Genomic DNA, 19,449 nt, shown 5'->3' on the forward strand with positions numbered 1-19,449 from the left:
TCAGTTTCAGGTTCATAGTTTAATTTAAGATCTCAACTAGAACCTCAAAATGTATGTGTGTGTGTGTAACTAAAATCACATAAAGTTACATTACATTACATTACATGTCATTTAGCAGACGCTTTTGTCTAAAGCGACTTAAAATAAGTGCATTCAACCTGATGGTAATAGACTTAGATGCCCAAACTATAACTCTGACAGCTTTACCAGAGGATTGTGAGTGAGAAGACAAATTTTCCTACGTTTCTATGTATAAATTATTTCTGTCAAGTGGAATTTGCGGCCTGGAGCGCAGTTTTAAAAAAATGTTTTGGAATTTTTTTTCTCTCCCTCTACACTCTGGCGATGATGTCACACACTGTGACACGAACATTCCATGCAATACACACCCATTACAATCCAAGAATTTCTCCAAAAATTATCATGGTCATTGAATGCAAAATTTTTGGCAGTTTTTTGCAACTTATGACGCGAAAAAATTGGTATTCCGTAGAGAAAAGTAAGAGCACACCAATCCCGATCAAACCACACGTTTTGATATATAATACTAGTACTAGTAGCGGGACGAAATTGTGTCCGGAAGAGGAAGAAGAAAAAATCCACAGTATAACAATAGTGCTCTTTTATTTCTTAGTTTCTTTTGTTCAGACAAGGGTAAGTAGGAGATGTTTTTTTACCTGACATGTTTCGACTGACAACTTCAGTCTTCTTCAGAGGTGTCAGCTGACACACATCATGCAAACACACATACATCAGGGAAACGGGAAGGAGCTTTAACATAAGAAAAAATTAACACCAGAAGGAGTGTGAAAAAGTAACAGCAGGACGACTCACAAGAACAGAAAAACACAAAGCAGAACAGGAACACCTCAAATCAGCAATATCGGACCACTGCAAGCGACAGAATCACATCATGGACTGGGACAACACAAAGATCATCACATCAGAAAGCAATAAACACAAAAGATTCATCAAGGAGGCAATAGAGATCAGAAGACGGGGAAATACAAGCATAAACCGGGATGAAGGAACATACATGCTCTCACACACCTGGGACGCTCTACTGCAAGGACCAGCGGGCAGCGGGGGGCGTGGTCAACCTGACAGACCTGCCAGTTGTCAGGTTGACCACGCCCCAAGAGGAACTCCACGAAAAGACAGGTCACAGCGATCAGCTGACACCTCTGAAGAAGACTGAAGTTGTCGGTCGAAACATGACAGGTAAAAAAAACATCTCCTACTTACCCTTGTCTGAACAAAAGAAACTAAGAAATAATATTCAGAAGTAGACAAAATGAATTTGCTGGAAATAGTGCTCTATTAACCCATTGAAGCCTGGAAAGCGTTTACGTCGTTTTGTAGTATTTTGTATAAGCTCTCAAATACTTTTTGAATTTCATTTCTATCTGCTACAGAGGCTGAAAAATCTATTATTTAGTAGAAGAGTTCACACTTTTTTTCCAGAATTTCCAGAAAATTAGAGGCTTATTTTAAAATCGCCCAGCGGTTTTTCAGGCCTCAATGGGTTAAAGTACAGCTATTGCTATAGGGGCCAGTGCACAGTGCGATTGCCCCGAGAATTGCCCTAATGAATGCGGGTAATTTTAGACCATGTTGTGCATTAGAAGGGGGGTCAATATGTTGAGCATCGAGGGGTTAATCAACACGCTGTATGCACAGCTGGGACTGCATGAGAGGCTTTCATGGTCAAAGTGTTCCAGCAGCCTGCAGCAGCTTGTATCTTCTCACCTGCACAGATCATATCGGGTCATCTGAGGCCAAACTAAAACACTAACACTAACGTCATCCCAAACAGGATCCTTGGAGTCTGGAGAGGATATAAGACGGGCCGACTGGACCGCTGCACCTTTGTGAAGACGTGTGAACTGAACAATGAGGGCTGTTGGTTTGCTGCTGCTGCTGCTGGCTCTGTGTGGGTCAGGAGCTCAGGGGGAGCTTCAGGAGACAGAGACCACAAAGACAACCACAGCTGACATCTTGGCGGAGATGAGGGCTCTGAGAGACATGGTGGTGGAGCTCAACCTGCAAGTGGAGCTGCTGCAGAAAGAGAACACAGGTACACTGCAAAAACACAGAGAAAAAAACACAGAAAAACACACAAAATGACAAAGAACACACAGAAAAACAAAAATGCACACAAAAAAACATTAAAAAGCACAGAAAAACACATTTTTTAAACAAAAAAGACATAAAACACACTCAAAACACATAAAAACACACCGTACATAAACATAAACATTTATCTTTTTTACAAAAAACACACACAAGTTACAAAAATACACACAAAAACACACAAAAATAACAAAAACACTTAATGTTTGACTACCTGACAACAGTTTGTATTGTCCAAACTGAGTATTTATGAATGATTCAGAAATGATAATATCAGATTGATTGCACACACACACACACACTACATATATAATGACTTACACTGACTATGTTCTGTTCTCAGAGAGAAAGGTGGCCTTTTACACAGGTCTGACTGATGGCGGACAAGTTGGAAAATTCAACACAGACTTCCCACTGAAATACAGCAAAGTCTTCACCAACATCGGCGGTGCTTACAATCCATCTACAGGTAATTTACTGCAGCTCACATCAACATGTTTACTCATGTTAACCCTCTGGGGTCTGAGCCTATTTGCCTTTTATATACCGTAAAATATTTACTATACACATTTGGTATTTGGTATTTTCTCAGCACAACTTCAACATGATCTGACAATTATTTTTTCACTTTAACCCACTTTATTAACATATTGAGCCCAAAAATACACAAAAATCATGAAATCTGAAATAAAATGATACTATTTATGACAATAAAAACCACAAATATGCTCAATGAACTGTTTCGGACCTAAAAAAAAAATGAAAATATGAAGGTAAAATTCAAATATAATAAAACTTTACACAAAAAATGACCATAAAACGTGTTTATTTATAGGAGCAGTGTTAGATGATTAGAGCCCCTTTTTCCATTTTTGGAGAATGCCACGCCTGCATCGTCCCATCCTACTTTTATACTTGAATAAATAATTTTGTACTATCAAATTAAAACGATCATATCTTAAGTTTTACACGACCTCGGAACGTCAAACAAATCATAGACCCTAGAGGATTAATCTACATTTGTTACAGTTTTCATTTTCTGCTCTGTAGGTTTCTTCACAGCTCCAGTCAGAGGGGTCTACTACTTCCAGTTCACTATGAATGGTTATCAACCAGGTAACATGGGTGTCTATGTGTACAAGAACAACGAGAGGATCATGTATAATGTTGAGATTAAGGAAGAGAAAGGTAATGAATACATGACCAACTCTGTTGTCTTGGAGCTGATGGCAGGAGATGAAATCTACCTCGTTCTCCCACGACTCTGTTCTCTCTGGGACAGTTCATACAACCACAACACCTTCAGCGGCTCCCTCCTCTTCACACTGTGAGGATTCCTTCAGGCTGCTGTGTGACTCCTTATTGGCTACACTGTGATTTACTGCATGTACCAAATAATGAGATTCTGCATCTGAACTTCTCTGTTGTGTCATCGCATGAAAGCAACATTGAAATAAATCTGTGAAGCATTCAGAAAACAATGTTTAATGCCTCTGATTCTCCACTTTCTTCTCCCTGACGGTTCCTCTCCACCTTTATAAATATCATACTATCTGAAATATAGGCATTATTGTTATTTTAGCCTCAGTTTAAATCAAGTGTGCAGCAGACTTAATATACTGTTAATGTAGCGGCTTGGTACTCTCTCTCTTGCGTTGTGTAATTTTATGACTAGACGAAGAGATCCAATTTGCATCCAGCCCTTTATTCTGGTACAGGAATCAATTGTACAGTCCATCAGTTGCTCTCTCTCACACACACACACACACACAATCTCTTACACACACACACATACATATCAGGGAGCCACGAAGGTCCAACTGTTCCTAATTACTTCCAAAATAAACACAAAACAATACAAAAATCATACCTGGTACAGGAATCAATTGTACAGTCAATCAGTTGCTCTCTCACACACACATACATGGGTCAATGACGTCATCTAACCCAGTGTCAGTTGGTGTAACCAGTAATTTTCTTCCCATTAAAATCTGATTATATACAGGAAAATAAATGTGAACTAAAATGAGAAAAAAAATACAATCCACGTTTACATTGCAACACTATGGTATATAACAAATTTTACATAATTTCTCAAAACTTAAAAAATAATAAAACTTAAAAAATATGGTTGTATTTAGAATATGTTCTGCTCAATATTGACGAAAATGTGTAAATGTAGAAATGGTTAAAAAAAAAAAAAGTTATGCTTTTTAAATAGAAGTAATTATATGTATAAGTCCACTAATATATATATAAAAATAATATAAAATACAATGTAGGTGGATGAAGTATTTAATATTTAATATTTTTTTGTGGTTACACCATTTGACATCTTGCCAATCCTTATTTCTCACTGACCCACATATCTGAAAAATATAATATGAAAAGACAGTGCAGGTTAGCTAACTTGTAGCAATAGCCACTTTGTAAATAAAAATAAAAGAAAAACGCTGTCAACTTTCTACGAAAAAAGGGGGGGCTCAACCGGGAGCTATATAACAAACAAACACAACTTAAAACACCCAAAAATTAAAGTAATTAAAGTAATTAAAGTAATTAATATAAAAAATGACGGAGCTCATAGTCCGTGAACCTACCAGGGAGACACGAAGGTCCGACTGTTGCTGTCCTCCGGGGTGCACGACCCTAAACCACAGGGGTGCTGCGTTCAATTACTATAGTTGTTGAGAGATGCGTTTTATATGGCAAGTGGAATCAAATTTCTCATGAACTCATTAACTCCGTTACATTAATATACTCTAATACATAAATTACGAGAATGAAGTCGAAAAAGTATTTAATTAATTAAAAATCAGTGAAGAATTGTAAATGTTGGCTCCAAATCTAACATGGAAGAGGTCAAATGAGGAGAAGATCTAGTTGTATGTTTTATTCTAAATATATTTGAGCTTATCTCAGCTTTGACTTGTTCTATCTTCATCAAACACAAAGTGTGTGACGGGCAGGAAACATGCTGCTGAAGGTTTTACACCAGAATACTGTCAATGATTGTTTCATAGAATCAGCAGTGGAAACAAACCTTCACTCATTTCTACCTTTAATCTCACCTGCACAACTTGATGCTTCTTTTCTGTTTTCTCTGAAAAATAGAAAGTGGATTCTAATGTATAAAATGTTTTCATCAAATAAAGTTTATTCAGCAGTGGAAATTAAAGCTTCAAAATGTGAGTCACTCAGATGCTGCAGGGGGGTTTCTACCTCATAATCAGTTAATGTTTGACTATCTGACTTTAACTGGAGCATTAACTGATGCTAGTTTAAATGTTGGTTACTGACCTCAGAAAACTGAGCAGCGACTCCTTGGAGTGTCTGTTAGTCCAAACAAAAGCTGAACAAGACATTTTTACTGAACAAAACGTTCAAATAAACTGGCATTAAGTGAAAATACAGTGATAGGGTCAAAGTTATGACTTGGCAGTCATTGGCATGGCAAAGTGTACCAGAGTACAGCACATGGACTGGACCAAATATATTGTGTTTTGGCTGTAATGACTCAGTATCACCACTGAATGGCAGCAAACAACATTTTTTGCAACAAAAGCAGCTGGTTTTGCTTCACAACCTGCTTTGCAGAAATAATGAGGTTAAATTTATTTTAAATGTCGTATATAAGCACACAGATAAGAAGTTAACACACAACCTGTCAGGATGCATATCACATATCTATCAGATCATATCAGATATCTATCAGATCCTATAGCCATTAGTATTAACATTAACATTTATATTCATTTACATCATTTACATCATGGGTCTCAAACTCAAATTTTGTGTCTTTTTTGGGTCATTATATGTCTATTTTTGGTAATTCTGTCTCTTTTTTTGGTCATTTTGTTTCTTTTTTAAGTAATTTATTTTTTTGCTGTCAATTTGTGTCTTTTTTGGTCATTTTGTGTCTTTTTTGGGGTCATTTTGTGTCTTTTTTAAATAATTTTGTGTGTTTTTTGGTAATTCTGTGTCTTTTTTTGGGTCATTTAGTGTCTTTTTTTGGTCATTTTGTGTCTTTGTTGGGTCAATTTATGTCTTTTTTTTTGGTAATTCTGTGTCTTTTTTAAGTAATTTAGTATTTTTCTGTCAATTTGTGTCTTGTTTGGTCATTTTGTGTCTTTTTTGATAATTTTGTGTCTTTTTTTGGTAATTCTGTGTCTTTTTTGGTCATTTTGTGTCTTTTTTTTGGTCATTTTCATACTGCCTCCTTCGGCCCCCAGGTAATTTGAGTTTGAGACCCCTGATTTACATAAATAAGTAGCTGCATGCGAAAAGGTTGCAGTCATTAATATCTAACAGGCAAAGAATACAATGAAACAACATACAACACTATCTCTATGAAGCTTCTAATGTCCAGTTTTTAGTGAGGTGTTAGTTTGAGCACATATTGTGTAGGTCAGATAGTATTTAACAGTCTCTGATCACTCCTCTCAGGCTTCCCTGTGCTGTCTGCCTTGCTAAAGCAGTAGTCTTCTACTCATCAGTAACTCTCTTATTTCCTGCGTACTTATCCTCCCAGCTGGCTGAGTTTGTCTCTCTGAACTGCCAACCTTCCGGTTATTAGCTGCTGTAACTTTCTTGTCGAGCCTTCAGGCTTTTGTCACCCACCAAATATTGTTACAAGTGGCCGTCCCCGGTGATATCACAGCGTGTGCGTTGGCCTAGTTTTTGGGGCAGACATGAGTTTGTTCTCTGACTTATTAAAAATGGCTGGCATGCTTAAGTGGAAGGCTGTCCCCTGTTTCCCCTGCACTTGAACAGTCTGACCTCAGCCCACTCTTCTATTATTCACAGCTACAGATCTGACTCAGACAGACAGGCAGGTGTGTGTGTGTGTGTGTGTGTGTGTGTGAGTGCAAGGTATGTCTGTGTTTGGATGAGATGGCATGAGAGTGCACGAGAAGGGCATAGCACGTGTGTGTGTGTGTGTGTGTGTGTGTGTGTGTGTGTGTGTGTGTGTGTGTGTTCTTGTACTCCCTACATAGTGAGGACCGGAACATGTTTTTAACCAACAGAGTGAGGACATTTTTGCAAAGTGAGGACATTTTGGCCGGTCCTCACTGAGATTTCAGACTTTGTTTTCAGGGTTTAAGTTACAATTAGGTTTATGTTTAAAAAATTATTAATTAACTAACTGAAACTGTATTGTGTGGTTACAAAACTAACTAAAATGACAGTGAAAATGTCCTTCGTTTTCGTCTTTGTCAACTTTTTCATACATAATGAAGATGGATAAGACAAAGGAAATGAAGGCAAAATTTACTGTGACCTCTTTTAATCTCCCAGCCAACAAATACCCCATTACAAAAACACTAAAACTAATAAAAACTAAAACAAAAACTAATGAAAAATTAAAAACTATTATAACCTTGCTAGGGAATTCACTATTCTCATAATGGCCCTCACAAAGATAGAAGTACAAGAACGTGTGTGTGTGTGTGTGTGTGTGTGTGTGTGTGTGTGTGTGTGTGTGTGTGTGTGTGACACAGACAGGCAGTGACAGGACAGGGTGTGAGCCCCTCAGGATTCCATATAAATAAACAAGCTTTCAGGTCTTCGACGGACCTGAAAGCGTGTGACCGTGTGTGAGACGGCCAAAATATTTTGAAGGGAACACCTCAGAAACATGTTTCATGTATATTTATATTCTCTAGAGCTGCTGTGAAACTGTATGAAAAATAAGATGTCATGTTATTATTATTATTATTACACTGCAAATTATTTGTTTCTTACCAATATAAAAAAAAACTTAGATTTAGAAGTGTTAGATCATTTATCTTGTTTTAAGAGTTTATTTCTCATTTTAAGTGTTGCTTATTTCTAGATTTAATAATCTTAATTTAAAAAAATCTTGTCATGTGAAATTATCTGTCCATGCAGCAAGATAATTTCCCTCAGATTTAGTGTTTTTATCTTGTTTTTAGACACCCATTTTTTGCAGTGTAACTTAACTTTACTTAATTCAAAACAATAATAACACCAATATATAATAAAAAAAAATTATAGTATTACAATTTTTTTTTATTATTGTCTGTTTTTATTGTTATTTTTTGTAAAGCACTTTGTGTTGCATTTATATGTATGAAAAGTGCTATATAAATAAAGTTTGATTTGATTTGATTTACAATAAAGCCCACACTAGCGGCTATGTGAGTGTGTGTGTGTGTGTGTGTGTGTGTGTGTGTGTGTGTGTGTGTATATATATATATATATATATATATATATATATATACATACACAAAGTATATATATATATATATATATATATATATATATATATATATATATATATACTTTTTTTTTTTTCTCCATGGTTTTCTTGAAAATGATTTTGTTTTTTATCAAGAAAACCATGAAAAAACGTCTAGATATCAGCTCTTAAATTAAACTCTCATGAGCTATTGTTGTTGTTATCATTATATTTGTACAAACAAATGTACCTTTAGTTGTACCAGGTATTAAAATGAGTGAAAAAGGGTGGTCTAATATTTTTTTCCATGACTGTATGTATGTATGGAGCATACATACACTATGCCATAAGTCAATCTGATCCATCTGAGTAAACATTATTTGCTATTTGAACCCTATACAGTCTGAATCCAACCTGACCTGCATTTATGTGCCATGTAATGCAATTTAAAGTCACAGTGTTCCACAGACACACAGGCTTGAAATACACAACACTAGCTCACACTGAGCAACATTCACAGAGCGTACAGTATTGCCTTTGTTTGGTATTGACTTTGGATGTGCATACTTTATTTTCTGTGACACAACTCCTGCTGCAATGAACAAGAAAAGATTGAAAAGGTGATTATAGGAGCTCTCTGGGGGATTTCTCGGTATATAGAAAAAGACTCAATTTTCTGCTTCACATCTGTTATCACTGCTGTGAAGTGAAGCTCATCTGGATGGAAAGGCTGAAACACACATTCTCCACAAGGTCAGCCTCACATACATTGTTAATGAAGCAACCCCAAGTTATACATCATGGGGAATATAGAGGGGAAGGTCCCGGCTCTGGAGCTGAGAGAGAGTTGATCATGCATCCACTTACTGATTGAGCTGCTGGGAACCAAAGCAATTAGATGATCTCACCTGTGCTATCCTTCATGCCGTCACATACACAAACTCTGTGTGTGCATGTGTGTGTGTGATCTTGTACTTCCTACATAGTGAGGACCGAAACACATTAGTGAGGACATTTTTGCAAAGTGAGGACATTTCGGCCGGTCCTCACTTCTTTAAAGGCGTTTTTGAGATTTCAGACTTTTTTTTAAGGGTTAAAGGTTACAATTAGTAAACTAAAATTAAAACTAATCAAAAATGCAAAACTAGTATAACCTTGCAAGGGAATTCACTATTCCAATGAGGGCCCTCACAAAGATAGAAGTACAAGAATGTGTGTGTGTGTGTGTGTGTGTGTGTGTGTGTGTGTGTGTGACACAGACAGGCAGTGACAGAACAGGGTGTGAGCCAACAGAGTGAGGACATTTTTGCGTGAGGAACATAACGAAAGTGAGGACATAACGAAAATAACGAGAACTAGAATTGAAATTTTGTTTTCATTAACTGAAATAATTAAAAAAGAACCAGAGTTTTTTTTCTTTTTTAAAGGTAATTAACTGAAACTGTATTGTTTGGTGACAAAACAAACGAAAATTATAGTGAAAATGTCCTTCGTTTTCGTCTTTGTCGACTTTTTTCATACATAATAATAATAAGACGGATAAGACAAAGGAAATAAAGACTAAATTTACTGTGACCTCTTTTAATCTCCCACCCAATAAATACCCCATTACAAAAACACTAAAACTAATAACAACTAAACTAAAACTAGCAAACTCACTCTAAAAACTCATTAAAACTAACTGAATTTGAAAACAAAAATTCACAACAAAATTAAAACTAAAACTACTGAAAAATTAAAAACTATTATAACATTGCTAGGGAAATCACTATTCCAATGAGGGCCCTCACAAAGATAGAAGTACAAGGGTGTGTGTGTGTGTGTGTGTGTGTGTGTGTGTGTGTCACTCTCAGACTACATGACTCAGAGCGCCAGTAGCACTTTACCCCTGTGAAAAGGTCATTGTAGGTGCTGCAAAACATGCTCTGTAGCTCACCTTTCTCAGCTTAAGGTGTGATATTGGCCTTCAAAGAAAACACCGAAGGCCGATTACATGTTGACCTTTACCTTTTATGTCTTCTGTCATGAGAGTAGAAAGTCTGAAGTCTGAGTGAAAAAGTTTTGGTTGATGTTTTCCGGGCACTTAGACAGAAGAGAAATAAAAGTAGAGAAATTGAAAGAGAGGCCAAAGAGGCAAAGAGAGGGATTAGCTCTCAAGTGATACTGTAAGAGCTACACTGGATTTTAAAGCTCAACTGCTTGTACTCCTGGGTAAATAAATGCATCTCTGGTACTTTCACTTTCATTTTTTTGTCACTTTCAGCGACAAACATTGTTGATAAAACAGATGATTAATGTCCATTAATTAGACCAGCTATTCTCAACCTAGGGGTCGGGACCCCAATTGCGGTCGCGAGATGATTTCTGGGGGTCGCCAAATCATTTTGGAAAAAATGTAAATGCACAAAATTAACATTAAATTAAATAATTTCAGACAGGGAGATGTTTTAGTTGTTGTTTGCTTCATTATTTGTCCAAAATTTGTCATATCAACTGAGTTTGTATGATCTGAACTGTGAGATTGTGTTCAGTGAGCACAGCAGAAAAAATAAACAAACAAAAAGAAAAATAAACTGGCGCATTGTTGCTTTACAGCAGCTGCAGTTTGCTAGCTAGAACTGATGCTGGAAAAACAACATGCATGTTAAATTGGGGGTAAGTAGTTAGACTATTTACACTGAAGCGCACACAGAGTCCGGCGGCTAATGGTGCGTTCAAGGTCTACACGAATATCAGAATTTTCGACGTTGTTCCGAGCTCCAAGTTCCGATTTTCAAGATCAGACATTCAGTGTAAATTAAACACACCATGAGGCGTTACGGTAAGAATGTGTTAGACCCGCCTTCAAAATAAAAGCAAACAAATGTAGCTTTCAAAATAAGAGCACATGGATGTGTTAGCAGAATCCACCACTGTCAAAATATGACGCCTTTAAATAAAACAGAAAAACCCTCATTCTCCTTTACAATAATTCATTAAATAAACATATGCAATGATTAAGATGGAATAGTGGCATTAGAATGTGCGAGAGTCACCAAATTTAGGCTTTTAGGGCAAAAATGTTCTCCGGGGGAGCATGCCCCCAGACCCCCCTACTTTGGGTCCCCCCATCATAGTCTCAGAAAATCCTGACAGACAAGAAATCTCCCAGCAGTATGTTCAGGGTAATGAAAGAGGAGAGAGGTTTTTGGGTCCTTCATTGAGTCAAATTGGTTTTGCTGCACTGGGAATTTCATGCACAAACTTGTTTTTATTTATGTTAATATGTTGGTTGTTGTCATTGAGCTGAAATCATTTGCTGACAGCTTCGTCCCCCCCATTCAAAAAAAAAAAATCCCATCTGCGCCCCCGATGGTAGATATGGTAATGGTCAATTTAAAATGTTGCATTCATAAACAGAGCATGATTTTAAAGCTTAATTTCATCAGTAAAGTGAGAAGTGTCAAAAGAGATTCATCACACGGGTTCTGCAGTTCTCCTCAGCTTTCCAGCTCATTCTTTTGGTCTTTTAGAAAAACTTTGACCTTAAACTTTAAGCTGACTTTCATGTAAAGTTACCTTAACTTTGCTGTTCCGCTTCACTCTCACCACATTTCCAGCTGCAGCGTTGCTGTTCTCAGAGACAAAGTGATAAATGCAATGTGCTACCTGCTCAGCATCAAATAGCAGACAGCAAGTAAGCAACTAGATGGTGAAGCATTTAGTGGTTAAGAGCAAAGATATTTCCCTCAGGAGTTGGACTTAACTTGTTGTTTGGCCAGGGACAAAACTCTGAATGAATGCTAATGTAAGTCTGCTTCCACGCACATATAAATATATATAAATATATATTAAAGGCCATAATCTGGCAATGTCTTTTATCAGGAAGCCAAAACATTAATAAATCCATCTACAATAAGTTGTTTACCATGTGCATATGGTTGAAATACAGTGTTGATTTTTATTTTCATTTAATTCATTTAATTTAAAGTATTGCTTTTGATGTTTTTTTGTTTTGTCTTTTTGCTTGTATGCAATCCTGTAATTATGGTGGCTGATTGTAACACACATTATGGAGAATGGTGCAAAAATACATGTCAAGCACAAGGGCCAACGAAAGAGTAAAACAGTATGCATACTGCTGTGCAAATTGTTGTTTGGTGTGCAAAACGAATGCAACTATAAGTTAAAAGTTACAGACACAAGATATTCTCTCTTTTAGCTCTGCTTTTGGTCTCCACCAACTCCTGAGGGAAATATCTGGTAATTTAGCCTCTGCAAGTTCTACTATGTTCCCAAGCTAGTACATTGCGTTTTTGATACTATAGTCGTGTTTCCATTAAAATATTTATATGCAAACTTTGAAGTATCAGATTAGAAAAGTGGCAATTTCAATAAATCCTCATTTGTGCAAAAAAGTTTTTAAGCTTCCTCGCCATGGTTTTTGCCTTCTTCCAAAAATAACTGATTCCTTTTCTGAATAAGTTCTCATTTAAATCACAAGATTTATGAGCTGTTTCCATTGTCATCTTCCTGGATATTATATTATTAATTTGTCTTTGTCTACAAACAGCATGAAACTGAATACTAGCATTTCTTCTTTGCAATATTTCAGAAGTTCCCTTAAAATTCCCTTGACAGTTAAATGGAAACACAGTTTATGAGAGTGATGAGAATAAGGGCCAGACAGCCTGGATAAACAATGAGGGAAAGGAGCTGCAGAGAAGGCTCATAGTTGTCATTTCCTTGAACATTTTCTTTGGCAGATGTTCATGATGGTTGAGATGTTGATTACATGTTTATGATATTTATGGCATAAGCTTGGGGCTATGTACCGTGTGTATGGTAATGTGATGTGTGTGGTATGGGGGTGGGCGTTCTTTCAGTTGGACTAGAAGAGACAACACACATGCAGGACTGCACTGTAAATAACCAGGTGCATGCACAGAAAAAGGCACATAAAAACACACATAAGCCGGCATTCACACACACAAACACAGCACCAACTCCAGAGCTGGGCATTGGGTGGTCCGCGGGCCACATACGGCCCGTTGGCTGTCCTTGTCCGGCCCGCGTGAGGTTACCCAGAAATTATAAATCAGGTTTATCTGGTTTACTGCATAACATACATGCTCTATATTGTTTTTGTGGTTTGAATGTATGTGTAGTAGCATTCCTGGCTGAATGACGGTCGACTCTTTAACTGATAGTTCACAAGATTTATTTAAAATCGAAGCTCCATGAAAATAAAACTAAGACATTCTTTGGTCACCTGAATCCTCCATAAGAGCTACGAGGGAAAACAATAGCAAAGATTAGCATTAGCACTTGAGCTAACAAGCACTTTTACTACAGTTAAGACAACAAATATAGCCACTAATATTATATGACAGAAGAGAATAAACTTTAACAAACCTTGTGTCCCTGTCAGCCAGCCACTATAGAAGCCTTTTTGATACTTTATTTCAACTTTATATGAATTACAACGCACTTGTTATTATTTACCGTTCTTTTTTCATTTAATCGGTCCACCTATTATTTCCTGTCACTTCCTTTCAAAATGAAAGCACCCGTTTCACACTGGACGGCACCTTTTCAAAATAAAAGCATCACAACATTGTAAAACACCTAGAAAATATACAAACATGAAAAACAAGCTGTATAATACAACCTTGCTAAAGGTAATTTACAGTTGTGTTTAAAATAAATGGAAAAGTGATATAGTGATTGGAGTATTTACTACTTTTTACTGCTATTTTTGATTTACTCCACATTAACAGTCTTATCATAACATGTATTCTTATCAGTAGCAGCTCAAAACCAGATAATTTACTTTATTTTATAAAGCGATTAAATTAATATTGAGCAGAATTTAGTTCAGAGTTTTGGTCCGGCCCCCGTAACCTTTGTGGTATTGGTCATGTGGCCCCTTGGGAAAATGAATTGCCCACCCCTGACCAACTCCAATCCCTGCAGGCTCAGCCAGAAGGACATTTATTTAATGTGAGCTGATGGCAGTCTACATACATGTACAGCACTGTGTCCAGACTGAAGCCAGGGGGAGACAGAAAGACAGGGGGGAGGGGGGGTTTACACTCTAAAGGCTGAAGCAAATGGGCAGAGAGAGAGTGATAGATAGATAGTGAGGGCTAGAGAAGCGCTGCGGGCGCTCTCATAATGGTCTTAGGACATCACTGCATCTGATGCTCACAGGCAGAACTGCAGTACAGAACAGAGAAGTGGAAGAGAGGAAACAGAAGGGAGGAGGAGAGATGGAAGGTTGAAGAGGAGGAGGAGGAGGAGGAGGAGGAGAGAAGACGGGATGATCAACAATGAATGACTGGATATGGCAGATGGGTGGAGGGTAAGAGGAAGGAGAAAAGTGGAGAAAGTGAGAGTGAGTGAGTGGGTGACTAAGAGGAAGCCAGAAGGAGAGAAAAGAACATTAAGACAATGATGCAAAGATGACGGGTGGTGTTACGAGCAACGGTGCATCACACCAACCAACACCCACTTGAAGCATCTCCATGAAAGCAAATGTGACTGCACAGAGTCCCACACACACCTGCAGTGTAAATCTGTTGAAAATATATAGGTAATATAAGAAATGAATGAATGACATGACCTGGCAATAGGGTTGTCAAAAGTATCGATACTAAAACGTTGTATCCGGATACGATACTCATTTTCAAAAGTATCAAGTATCTGAAGCTTGTTATCATAGTGCAGTTTCTTTTAGCACAACTGTTTTGTTTTTTTGCTATTATTAATTTAAACAAAACATAAGTCACCAACAGACAAACACAGTAAAAAAAAAAAAAGAAAGAAAAAGAACAATAACAACAAAATCACAAAACCAACCTAAATAAATAATTAAAACAACAATAACAAATAAGAACTTTAACACATTTAATAACATTAAAACTAAAACTAGACACAAACAAAAATCAAACATAATTACCACATAAAACACAGTATATCAGTAAACTTAATAACCTAAGAGAAAACATTTCGCTACAATGCAAGTTAATGACAGTCATATCCCGTGGCTATTCCATGGATATTTTTTCCTATTGGTTTGTTCCGAGTCACTTGACTTTCAAGGTCCCGGCGGTCAACATGGCGGACAGTTCTCTCATTTTTAGTGAAAAAATCAATATTTTGACAAAGTTTCTGCCTAAAAATGGATTTTGATCACATTTCTAGTGAGAAATATGTTTTATTTTCTAAATATTCACTCAGTGAATGTACATAATCACTTTGTATGTTGGAATAGCCACGGGATATGACTGTCATTAACTTGCATTGTAGCGAAATCGGTGTCAGTTTCACGGAAATTTGAGTGATTCCGTGGCTATTTCACGGATTTTGATTTAAGCAAATCCGTGGCTATTTCACAGATTCCTGTGAGACCAGGTTGAAAGAGAAACACAGGGTGTTGTCTCCTCAGAGTTGTTCTGATACTTGGAGTTGTCTGTCACCTTTGGCATCTGTATCTGTTTTTGATACCTACAATAAATCCCACACAAGGCTGTAATTCCAATCTACCTGGTCGTCAAGTGTTTTTCTTTAAAGATTTTCTACAACACACCTGCACTCACAATAACACTCCATCTGATGTCATGGCGGAGTAAAAGTGTGCTGCCCTGAAGATGTTTCCCTTCCATGGCACCACACTGAAGCTCAGGCTGTCTCGTTAGAGGTAATTATGTGATGCAATATGCTTTAACAACTGGCCACATGCACCAAAATGCACCACGGTGCACGGCTGCCATGCTGATTAAACATGCACTCAGTGGTGCGTGCTAATACGGAATTATTTTCCGACTTAATTCATCATCTGCGCCGCTGAAATGCGTTTTACTTAAAATAACCAATATCTAATGTCCTTGTTAGGAAATGTGCAGTAGGCCTATGCCAGCTGATAGTGGTAATACTAAAAAAAAGCATAATTTTAAAGTGTTTAAAAGAAATTTAATGAGGAGAAAGCAACAAGTCAGATTAGAAAGTAAATGTAGGGCAAAAGCCCTTTTTTTCTCCAGACTAAGCCCCAGATTCAAGAGAGAAAAAAGCCACATAAAACTGAAATGAAAATGTGTAGATGGATCCTGAACAACCGTTCCTTTGCCACATAGTCAGACTTGTGGCTGTGAAAATCCAAATTGTGGCAGTATAATCTATTGTCATGCTATTATGTAACAGGCAGCGTGCCAGAGAAAGACATTAATGCACATGAGTCATTATGGGCACCTGATTATCAGGCTGGAGAACCATTCGCTGAGTGAGCAGTTTTCATTTAAACAAACAGGACTCCATATCTATCAGGTATTGTTTAATATCTCCACAAGCTTCTGCTTCACCGAGGAGCAGCATAGTCTGGTAGCGCTCTGATTTTACTCAATTTTGCTGAGTTTTTTGTCATGTTTTGGATGGATACTTCTGTGGAGAGAAGAGTTTATTCAAGAGCATTTATCATTGACACGGAGCCAGTCTGGAGGACACCATCACCCTATTCCAGCTGAGTTGAAGAGGTGTTTTTGTGGTTGTGCTGGTGCGAAAGGGAAGGCTCGGAAATGGAGATATAAGCCCTTTCTGCCATCAGTCATCATGGGAAACATCAACTCTCTACCCAACAAGACCAAAAAGACCTCAGGCTGTCTCATTCTAACAGAGCTAACAGACTAACTGAATTTCCCCTTGGGGATAAATAAAATAATTTTGAATTTGAATTTAAATTTTGAATTGAATTAATGGCTAAAAACTTCACCTGCCTTAAATACATTCTCATAAATTATTTTGGATTCAAAAGGAGTGGATGGGTCCAACACCAACCTCAGACATGTTTCTGTTTTCTGGTAGGAAGAACATGATTATAACTAGAGGAGAAGTTAAGGATGGCAGTGAGCTGGTTCACATGGAGACTTGAAGGGAGAAACAGTAGCCTATAGGAGGACGGGACAACAAGACAATGAGAACACCACGATGAGGAAATATCTGTATAAAAAACAGAGGATGAGTCACTGTCAAATCACCTACTGGGTTTAGGACTTTGAAAATTCTTTGTATCTTTTGCTTTAAGACCATTCCCATATTGATTTTTTTGTAACAAGTGCATGCGCAGAACGGTTCGGGAGTGCTAGCTAGCTAACTCTGTTAGCCAGGGCTATAATTATTTAACAGCTGACTCCTTAGAGCCGTGGTTCCCAACCTTTTTCTTGAGGGACCCACATTTTTACCATTGTAAACTTTGGCGACCCCCCCATTGTCCGTTGCTTCTATGAAGCCGAACTCAATGTAACTTTCATGGTACCCTCTCTTTTTCTTTTTGAGATATTCAACATTTTCGTCTCCCTGACGCTTCGCCATTTTTCCATTAGCTCTGTGTTTCTGTTGTTAGGCGAGGTTACCACCAGGTGAGGTTACCGCTAGATGAGGTTACTGCTAGGTGAGGTTACCTCTAGGTGAGGTTACCGCTAGGTGAGGTTACCTCTAGGTGAGGTTACCACTAGGTGAGGTTACCGCTAGGTGAGGATACCTCTAGGTGAGGTTACCTCTAGGTGAGGTTACCGCTAGGTGAGGTTACTGCTAGGTGAGGTTACCGCTAGGTGAGGTTACCGCTAGGTGAGGTTACCACTAGGTGAGGTAACCTCTAGGTGAGGTTACCGCTAGGTGAGGTTACCGCTGGTGAGGTTACCACTAGGTGAGGTTACCGCTAGGTGAGGTTACCGCTAGGTGAGGTTACCACTAGGTGAGGTTACCTCTAGGTGAGGTTACCACTATTTGAGGTAACCGCTAGGTGAGGTTATCGCTAGGTGAGGTTACCACTAGGTGAGGTTACCACATCATAAAGTTTATTTTTTAATACTCCTGGTGACAAATGAAAAGAACTGGGGATTTTCTCATTTATTTAAGAACTTCAGCGTGAAATGAAATTAAAATACAAAAAATACACATAACAAGAACTTTGAAATACAAATGAAAATGGTGTATCACGATATTTCGATATATGATTTTATGACGATACTATATCATTCCACTGAAAGACGTTAAATTATAATGAATTATCGCAGCCCTCTAGTTGACACTTGCAAAAGAGGACAAGGCTGCTAAAAAAGACCATTTGAAGCAGAAAGATTCCACAGTGAAAAATAAAGAGAGAGGGAATTATCTCTTTTCAGGCTCATATCCGAACTTAATTGCATTAGACTCATGCTTCACTGCAGAAGGACGAAAAGAGGACAATGACAGATGATCACTGTATCCATATTTTAGGTTGGAACTGAGATCATGTATAGTAAATGTAAATAAACACCCAAGGGTGCCATGCAAATCCTTCTGAGCATTGCTTCTATATAACATTTGCATGCGTAAAAAAAAAAAAAAAAAAAGTTTCCCGACTTTCTACTAAAGGGGGGTCACTCCGTCCTCTGTTAGGATTCCCAGCGTGTTCATCCCTCCTTTAGTCATCATCCATAAAGCTGATGAGGATGAGCCCGAAATGACTGGAGGGCACAAACCTTGACGAAGTTGACGGCATTGCGCAGAAGCAGCAGCAGCCAGCGGACAGGTGGCTGTCATCATCAGCGCGCACGGATACGACAGGAAACACGCAGAGGACACGCTCGGGATGTTTGATATAAAGAAAATACAGCTGAGCGCAGTGGGAAGGGGACAGAGAGCAATCCACAGTGACTTTTGAGGTGACAGTCGAGTCGAACACAAGCAGACAGACATCGGGTGTGTGTGTGTTTGTGTGTGTATGTGTGTGTGTGTGTGTGCAAGAGAGAGAAAGAGACAGAGAGAGGGAGAGAGAGAGAGAGACGCACCAGCAGTCTGACAAAGCTGCTCTCCCTCCAAGTTTGACATCCCCAGCGGGCTACAGAGGGAGTTCTGCTCCGCCGCGCTGCCATGGAGCCTCGGAAGTGTACTGGATGTGTATTGATTGGAGTTTACCTGTGGGCGACATTCTGCTGCCAAGGTGGGTCACTGCTGGAGCCTTCAGTCTGCTTTCTGTCTGTCAAAGGATGCAGGGAACCTAAAGGAAAAAGCTGTAGTCAGTCAGGCACTTTTTCTTTTACAGTTTTGTCATTTGCGCGTAATTTCCATAAAGATTTGTCAGAGTAATGAGAGCTGCA

General features: G+C 38.1%; 2 protein-coding genes across 3 annotated transcripts in view; both read left to right on the forward strand.

Annotated features, from left to right (window-relative positions):
• Positions 1–1,022: 1,022 nt before the first annotated feature.
• LOC131968281 (complement C1q-like protein 3) lies at positions 1,023–3,523 on the forward strand. Its single transcript, XM_059329093.1, has 4 exons — positions 1,023–1,221; positions 1,946–2,077; positions 2,477–2,602; positions 3,184–3,523. The coding sequence occupies exons 1-4, from the start codon at positions 1,023–1,025 to the stop codon at positions 3,462–3,464; spliced, it is 738 nt and encodes a 245-aa protein (XP_059185076.1). The 3' UTR covers positions 3,465–3,523.
• A 15,591-nt stretch (positions 3,524–19,114) lies between these two features.
• The window catches only part of LOC131993929 (neuronal acetylcholine receptor subunit alpha-7-like), an 80,577-nt gene continuing 80,242 nt past the window's right edge, over positions 19,115–19,449 (forward strand). For both annotated transcript variants that reach the window (XM_059323760.1, XM_059323838.1), the window contains exon 1: positions 19,115–19,292. In XM_059323760.1, coding sequence (XP_059179743.1) covers positions 19,223–19,292 — 70 coding nt within the window. In that variant the 5' untranslated portion in view covers positions 19,115–19,222. The remainder of the gene's footprint in view (positions 19,293–19,449) is intronic.

This window comes from Centropristis striata, chromosome 1, assembly GCF_030273125.1.
Source record: "Centropristis striata isolate RG_2023a ecotype Rhode Island chromosome 1, C.striata_1.0, whole genome shotgun sequence".
Taxonomy (NCBI): Eukaryota; Metazoa; Chordata; class Actinopteri; order Perciformes; family Serranidae; genus Centropristis; species Centropristis striata.